Genomic DNA, 9,160 nt, shown 5'->3' on the forward strand with positions numbered 1-9,160 from the left:
TTCGAATCTTACTTGACGATCGTTGTCGACAAATTGTTATGGTTAAAAATGTAAAATCATCTGATTTTCCTCTGAAATTTGGTGTGCCACAGAGATCAGTATTAGTTTATTTTACATTGTAAATGAAACCTTTTGGATCAATTACTTTTGCTTTAGTCGACTTAACCAATTTTATGCAAAGGATAGTCAAATCTTTAAATCAGCAATCTACAATTTTTTCCATTTTTAATTGGACGTTCCAATCTTGCTTTGCGAAATTGAAAACGTGGATGGAACTGAACAGACTAAAACTTAAATATAGTGTAACTGAATTAATCTTTAAACCGAGCCCAGCAATTCTTTACAATGTAAATTGTGAATCAATATTTTAAGGAAACTGTGTAATTGAAGCTGTTAAAGTTGTTCAAAACTTGCGTGTATTTATTGATTCAGATCTGTCTTTTACCGGCAACGTAAACCATATCGTATGGTTACATGGAAATTAGAAGAATATGTAGTGTTAGACAATTCTTTACATGAGACATCTCAGCCTTGATGGTTTATTCTCTTATTATGTCAAAGCTATATTAATGATTTCTCTGCTCTCTAACATAAATAAAGACAAATTAAAATCCCTTCAGTTAGCCCAGAACTATGCTGTCATACATATTTATAGAATGAGGAGAAACCAATCTGCATCGGATTTGCTAAGAGAACCCCACTGGCTACCCATTAAGAAACATATAGTATTCAAGACATGGAATTGTGTTTTTCTTAAATCACTGCACTCTCATTTTATCCTGGATTTATAGATTTTCCCTCCCATCTAGAAACCTTAGATCAAAGTCTGATAATGAAGACAAAAATAACGCAAAATCGGTGAGAATGTGTTTGAATATTCGGCACACTTTTTCTGGAAATATTTTCCAACATAATATATCCGAGGAATAATCGATATTTACCTTTATCGAGATAACAACAAATAACAAATGATAACAACACATGATAACTGTTGTTATCAGTTGTTATTTATTGTTATCAGTTGTTAATTGTTGTTATCTCGACAAAGATAAATACCGGCTCGGGAGTTGTGTATGTAAAGACCACGTGAATATTGACTTTCGAGGCTAGAATCACAGTATTTTTGTGTTTTAAGTTGTTATTTGTTGTTATCAGTTGTTATATGCTGTTATCGGTAGTTTTTTGGGTTTTTTTTTTTTTTTTTTTTTGCTGTTATCAATTGTTATTTGTTGTTATCTCGACAAAGATAAATACCCGAAAAAATGATGGAGAATGTTTAGTTTTAATCTCAAAACGATTTTTTAAAATATATAATACTGTATAATTATAAGATTGCTTTGTTTCATGCTGTATGTTTGAGTGGTTGTATATTGTAGTGGAAGGTATACGTCACTGTTATGGGCTTTGAGTTTGTTAAGATACAAGTACTATATAAAACCCATATATAATTATTATTTTGATCACAATGCATGTCTTGAGACGACTGGTCACACAACATGCAGTTTTACTAGTATACGGCAGAAAAATACTACGAAAGACCATCAAATGTGGAAATAAAATTATATCTTGTCCATCACTAGACCATCACAGTTAATGGAACAGAGGTGTCAAGGGAACTCGTCATTGACAAGTCTTTCAACCAGGTTACATTCTCGTGCAGTGCTGAACATGAGACTGGCCACTACAAGGACGTCACAAGCTTCTTACTCAACGTCTTGCGTAAATATGATCATTTTTTTATTAAATCAGTTGGGTTTTTTTAATCACTTAATTGGATTCAGTAGTCTGATGTCACGCAGCCCGGCAACGGCGGCCATCTTGGTTCTAAACAAAGAAAATCATTACTTTTTATTCTTCAAGCTGGCTAGAACTTTTCATATGTCTTGTGACTAGAATGTGTAAAAGTCAAAACATGATTAAATTTATGTTTTTTTTCCCTCTGGATACGCGTTTATGCTCGCCGGAGAAATATTTCATACGGGCGTCCGCCATTGTTCCGATAGTTTAGAGCCAGTGTTGCTAAGTTACCATGCGTCATTAGGAAGGAAGTGACGTTACGACTATTGAATCTTATTGGAATTAAGAATGAGAAAGAGGGCGAGGCGAAGTGGCCGAGTAGTCAATGTATTGGACTGTGACCCCCGGAGGTCCCGAGTTCTAGCGCCGCATTTTTTTCCTACAGCAAATTGATCAATCCTCAATTTTCTCATTTCCAAAATGGAAAATTCCTGTTGACATCAGAAGTTTGAATTGTTGGATGGATTGTCTATATCCGCCAACCTGGCAACACTGAACAATGTATAATAAAGTAACTCAAGCAACCTCACACCTTTTCACTCACATCGCGCGCTGCGCACATGACCATCGCGACTAATTTTTTAAAATTATATAGCGCAATATCCACAAAATGTCCTCAAAGCGCTTTACAAGGGGTCCCTGTTCAACAGCAATATTTAACATGTAGGACGGGACATGACGTATGTTCGGCGATTTTACAATTTTTCGGATAAAGACAACGCTGTTAACGGCCAGGTACTCATTTTACACCTGAGTATGCTGAGAGAATGTAAGTAAAGAGCCTTTTCCAAGGACTCAACTATGCGCCGAGCGCAAGGCTCGAACCCAGAACCTTCCGATCCGAAAGCGAATGTCATACCACTAGACCACATACCCGCACGACTAGACTAGAGAAGGCGTTAAATAGGATGGTGAGTTCTCGGCAACGTTCTCTTATTATACTTAACAAGCAATGACTCATATACCAAGGCCCTTGAATACAAAACTGTTTGGAATATTTTCAGATTACCAAAACTTATAATTTTACAATAAAACTCATGGTATGTAGCTACTGAACAAAATTGAATTACAGAAAAAGAACAAAATTACAAACGCAGAACTTTTTGGGCTCAAAACTCAGCTTCAGCCAAAAAACAAAAACTGTAAAATCATCGTTACGTCACTAAATATTCAGACAGACTGCAGAGGAATATCTGACATGATGTACTAAGTGAGAATCAATGGGGTTTTTTAGTCTTTGTAATTGGCTGAAGAATGGCTTTGAGCCTAAACGTTCTGTGCTTGGCATGTTATTCCTTTTTTTTTCTTTTTTGAAGCTGTTAAATTCATTTCTGTTCTTTACATATATTTTTTATGTTCCACAGATTCTAGCAGCTTAGAATCATTATAATTGCTTGTTATCATCTTTCAGAACCAGCCGTGATTCAGAGTTACGCAATCAACAACCAGACAGCATTAAAAGTCGAAGTTAACGAGGGAGAGGAAGTCACGTTTGACTGCTTGGCAGAGGGAAATCCAGCTCCTATCATGGCATTGAAAGGGTTGCTAACCAATGTGATTCCTAAGTGGCAAATCACCGCCGTCGGTGTCAACTCACAAAGAATACTGGGGACATTCGCATCCGCTAACGTATCGGATACAGACACTTTTATTTGTACTGCTGTGAGTCCCTCTAAGGCAAAGAGGAGGAGGAAGAAGAGGTGTGCTGAGGAAGTGGCCAAATCGCCTGAGAAAAAAGCCACTGATTTAATTATTATTGGTGAGTTTCGATTATTTTTTTATTTAGTTATCACTTTAGATATTTTTGTTGGTTTTAGTTTTCAGAGTTTACATTAATGACACGGAATGATCACAATGATGTGACGATGATGGTAACCCATGCTTATGTTATCCATCACGAACAAAAACACATACATAATGTATATCTGACCCTGTGATTTCAGGCGCCCCGCTTCCGACGTTCCCTAAAGACAAGCCCCCAGAAGCCAGGAGTCGAATAGACGGACAATTGCTGGTAGAAGTGGAAGTTATCTCCCATCCTAAACCAACGTCGTACATTATGGCGAAAGTTAGGGAAGTAGTAAACGATCAGCCGATTTACACTGAGATTCCCAGGGAACAGTACGTTGTGGAGTTTACACCAATGAACTGTAGAATAGCCACCGTTAAGCTGTGGGCTATAGATTTTGATGTCAATGAAGGTACCAGGTAAGAGGTTGTGAAATGTGTACCCATCAGCTCCTTCTCCTCCTCTTCCTCCTCCTCTTCATTCTCCTCTTCCTCATTCTACTCCTTCTCCTCCTCCTCATCCTCATCTTATTCCTCCTCCTCCGCCTCCTCCTTCGCCTCCTCCTCCGCTTCCTCATCTTCTTCTTTTTCTTCTTCTTCTTCTTCTTCTTCTTCTTCTTCTTCTTCTTCTTCTTCTTCTTCTTCTTCTTCTTCTATCCTTCGTCTTCATATTATTATAATATGGTAATGATATCCCTTTGCATTGTGTTGTAGATGTTAATAGGCAAAAGAGTTCAAGTGCCAATGATGATAATTGAATGTACAACATCAAGACATTCAAATCAAAGTCCAGATTCCAAGTTTCATTTCTTACTGCTTTATTTGTTGTGATAAATTCGAAATACAAATCAAATAACATGGTCATAATTCAATCAGTGTCATGAATTTCAAATCCGTAAAATCAATCCAAATGTTTTGCTTATGTAACCATTTTTAACTTACGTGGAATATTTCTAAGTCCGTAAATGCAATCAATGACGGTGAGCACAAAAAGTTTAAAGTAAAAATATGCAGCCAAAAGTAAAGTAGAATCGCATTGTAGAACCTAGAATCGAATAGAATAGAATTTAGAATCCCAGCTTGATCAGAAACACTCTATTTTATTCCCTATGGTAAACTGTTCCCACAAATGGATTCAATAGTCTGATGTCACGCCGCCCGGCAATGACAGCCATCTTGGTTCTAAACAAAGAAAATCATTACTTTTTATTCTTCATGCTGGCTAGAACTTTTCATATGCCTTGTGATCAGAATGTGTAAAAGTCAAAACATGATCAGATTTATGTGTTTTTCCCCTCTGGATACGCTTTTATGCTCACCGGGGAAAAATTCCACACGGGCGTCCGCCACTGTTCCGATAGTTTAGAGCCAGTGTTAGTGTTACTAAGTTACCATGCGTCATAAGGAAGGAAGTGACGTTTTGACTGTTGAAGAGTATTCCTTAAAACCACTCCTCCTCCTGATTTTGACCTGCCCGTGTCAGTCTAAACCCGTCCCCTAAAAGTAAAAGCGAATCATACTCAACTTGAAACGTTGAATTCCTAAATAGTAATGCTATTAACGCTTTTTATGATAATAATAATAATAATAATAATAATACATGACATTTATAACGCGCATTTTCATCACTGGGTGATGCTCAATGCGCGAAACAATAATACAGAGACATTATTATACAAATGAAACATTATACAAACTACATCAATAATATTATCATTATACAACAATGTAATAACTAAACATAAAGTCATTAATACAAGATATGTTATAATACATCCACATGCTATGTCAAATACGGAAATAATATAAAATAATGATATAATAACATAAACTAAATTAACATTCATATTGGGGTCAAATTACAAAGATGCATTAATCAAGATGTGTTTTAACAAAGAGATGGTGTTTTAACTTTGATTTAAATATTGATAAGGACTGCGCTTCTCTTATTCTTTTAGGAAGAGAGTTCCAGATGGAAGGTCCGACGTGACTGAACGATCTGCCGCCGTAAAATTTATATTTATATTTATTTGTAACAATTAATTTTGTAGAATCTAGTGCAGAACGTAGACTCCTCGTTGGCTTATACGTTTCTAAAAATTCAGTAATATACAATGGTGCTTGATCATTAAGGCACTTATAGCACAATACTGCTAGTTTAAATTCGATTCTCACTTTAACTGGTAACCAATGCAGCTCATACAAAAGTGGCAACGAGTAGGATGTTATCTTCTTTCTTAAAATCAATTTAGCAGCCGCATGATAAGATATTGTTTTGGTAAACGTCAGTTTTCACGTTCAGCACGCCCAAATAACAAATACCAACTATAATTTGATCCTTTTATTCCCAAATACCAATTAACACCGATCAAAGAAAGTAATTGTCTAGTACTCAATATAATGACCAGTAATTTAACTTTGGAACGTAAAACTGTCCTAAACCCATTAAATATTGACCAAGTTTCACTGATATACATGCACCGTGAACTCATTAAACCCACTGGCTGGAATAATTAATCATTACCCATTAGAATTGTTATGTAACTTTTTTGCATAAGCTAACTCTCTTACACTACTACTATTACTACTACTACTACTACTACTACTACTACTACTACTACTACTACTACTACTACTACTACTACTACTACTACTACTACTACTACTACTACTACTACTACTACTACTACTACTACTACTACTACTACTACTACTACTACTACTACTACTACTACTACTACCACCAATACCACATTATTTTATCCTCCCACCAGGTACAGATTCACGATCAACAATGAAAAGGGTGCCCCAACTCATATCTACCTTGGAACCAGGAAAGAAGAAGGTAACTACAAACTATGTTACCTACCAGTTTAATCTGTTATTATGTCGCGCTGTCTAAATTTGAAGAACCATAAGTTAACTCCAAACAAACTGCACGATGTCATCTCTCTGTCTACTGATCTTCTTCGTGGGTTCTCATAATAAAAGCCGTTCTTCAGAGTCAGCATATCCATGAAACCGGAGTTTATTTCAATTTCTATAGTGTGAAAAAGACAAAGCTATTGATTGGTAGCCTTTGGATAGGACGCTAGTATCATTTTGCCACAGTTCCAGTTCCACAGATCCCTATCATTGCTGGGTGTCAGAATAAATATCGACTGCACCCTAGATCGATAAATTTTTCTTTGCTTGTGAAGCAACTGCTCAATTAGTAATTGGGATCACCATTGATAAAAAGCAAAAAATTGCTCGCACTCTCTCTCTCTCTCTCTCTCTCTCTCTCTCTCTCTCTCTCTCTCTCTCTCTCTCTCTCTCTCTTTCTCTCTCTCTCTCTTTATATATATATATATATATATATATATATATATATATATATATATATATATATATAATCGTGAGAAATTGATATGCATGAATCATAGAGTGATCGACAATTTAATGAGCTCGACGTTTATCCATGTTCTCAGCTTTGTTGAATTCTTGCATACAATAGTGTTTCTGCCTCTTGACTTCGTCAAGACGGTAAATTTCGTTCTTCAAAGTATCCACAAGAACGAATTTTGTCGCCCCAATTAAGCCGAAACACAGAAATAATATTGTCAAGAATACAAAAAGATATATATTACGTGTGTGTTTGTGTGTGCATGTGTTTTGTTTTTTTTAATGTGTTTATTCTTTCTTTTTTTTCTATCGGTAATTCGTCCTAATTTCTGTTTTCTCCAGAACCAGGTTCAGAATACAGACGAATAGACGACGAACACTTCAAGATAGCGATATCCCTGAGTATTTTACATTTCTTGGTTATCATGTTTGTCATCATTGCACTCGTCACTTACATTTACTGGATACGCAAAGGTCAGTTCGATCATTGATCATCATTGATGCCATGCGTTTAGGTAAAAACACTCACATCATCTGCCAGTCAGATTTGAGTCCCAATAAACATGGGTAAAATTTAACGTTTATAATCTGAATCATTAAAATGGCTGGCTAAAATCAATAACGAAGAGCTGAGTGACGTCAATTTTTGTTCCTTCTATCATCATCATCATCATCATCATCATCATCATCATCATCAACATCAACATCATCATCATCATCATCATCATCATCATGTTTGCCGTCCCTGATCCAGAGGTTGACGAGAAAATAGGCCTCCAGGTGTCTCAGTCCTGGGCACGTCTTGTGTATTGGTGGAGATCCATCCTGGACGAATCCTTGAAGTCCTGAATCCTTCTATACTTATTCTAGACACTTTTTAATTATATATTAATGTCGTTTATTATGGCCAAAAAATCTTAATTTTTTCGATCTTAATGTTTGTAATAGTTTTCTTTGGACACGAGATCTCCACGTACTTCTCTGTTTGTTTTTCTATCAGTCCATTTTACCCTGCCTATTCTCCTAATTGGATTCAGTAGTCTGATGTCACGCCGCCCGGCAACGGCGGCCATCTTGGTTCTAAACAAAGAAAATCATTACTTTTTATTTTTCATGCTGGCTAGAACTTTTCATAATTGCATTGTGATCAGAATGTGTAAAAGTCAAAACACGATCAAATGTATGTTTTTTTCCCCTCTGGATACGCTTTATGCTCGCCGGGCAAATATTTCATACGGGCGTCCGCCATTGTTCCGATAGTTTAGAGCCAGTGTTAGTATGTTACCATGCGTCATAAGGAAGGAAGTGACGTTACGACTGTTGAAGAGTATTATCTACATTTCAAACGCTTCTAATCTTCTTTCTATGCCTTTGTTAATTATCCAGGTGTCCCAATCATACACAAGAATGGAGTAGATGTAACATTTTATGAGTTTAAACTTGTTTGTTAGGTAGTTTTGCTTTGAATTAAAGATATTTATTTTAACTGTACAAAAATTGGTTTGGTCATATTGTAACGCTTGATTACGTCGTCTACTGATGAGCATGTCTCATTGATACACTGGCCTACCTATTTTATTGAATTTACTTCTATGTTCTATCTTACATGTTTGTGTTGAGAATATTGGCTATTAAGGTTAAGGCGGACCCTCCATAGACCACAACACGCAGAGTGTCGGTAATGGGAGCGATCTATATTCATGTTTTCGTCCAACCTAGTCATCGATCACATGATTTGTTGTTGTCCAACGGTTGGTCAGTTCTCAATAAATGTAAATACGCTGTCGTGTTTATGACAATTGTAAACATACCCATGTGTCAAGCTGAGTAAAACGACCAATTGTGTGTTGGATATTTCTCGAACTGTGAACACTTTTCATTATGTGGGTCATTCTGAGCACGTATTCCAATGTGACCAATGACCTCGAGTCCATGGAATGGTAATATAGATCGCTCCCATTAGCATGCCAAGGGCTTTGAACGCACCCTCCATAGGACGCACGACATCAACGGCAGTTATCTTTGTCATTGTTTTTAGTCAGCCATTTTAATGAGTAGTTCTCACTAAATCCCTCCATCACCCAGTGATGAAAATGCGTGTTATAAATGTCATTCATGAAATATTATAGTTATTATTCACGACATCAATACACGGGATCTTTCTTATTGGTTTAGGCAGTCAATTTTATGA

At 36.3% G+C, this 9,160-nt stretch overlaps 1 protein-coding gene across 1 annotated transcript in view; it reads left to right on the forward strand.

The window, feature by feature from the left end:
* The window catches only part of LOC144959406 (uncharacterized), a 38,150-nt gene that overhangs the window by 25,635 nt on the left and 3,355 nt on the right, over window positions 1-9,160 (forward strand). Inside the window, exons 11-15 of the mRNA XM_078891985.1 lie at window positions 1,581-1,719; window positions 3,209-3,556; window positions 3,741-4,005; window positions 6,360-6,430; window positions 7,312-7,443. Of these exons, the coding sequence (XP_078748111.1) occupies window positions 1,581-1,719; window positions 3,209-3,556; window positions 3,741-4,005; window positions 6,360-6,430; window positions 7,312-7,443 (955 nt within the window). The remainder of the gene's footprint in view (window positions 1-1,580; window positions 1,720-3,208; window positions 3,557-3,740; window positions 4,006-6,359; window positions 6,431-7,311; window positions 7,444-9,160) is intronic.

Source organism: Berghia stephanieae, chromosome 14, assembly GCF_034508935.2.
Source record: "Berghia stephanieae isolate SIO BIC M18660-M18661 chromosome 14, UCSD_Bste_1.3, whole genome shotgun sequence".
Taxonomy (NCBI): domain Eukaryota; kingdom Metazoa; phylum Mollusca; class Gastropoda; order Nudibranchia; family Aeolidiidae; genus Berghia; species Berghia stephanieae.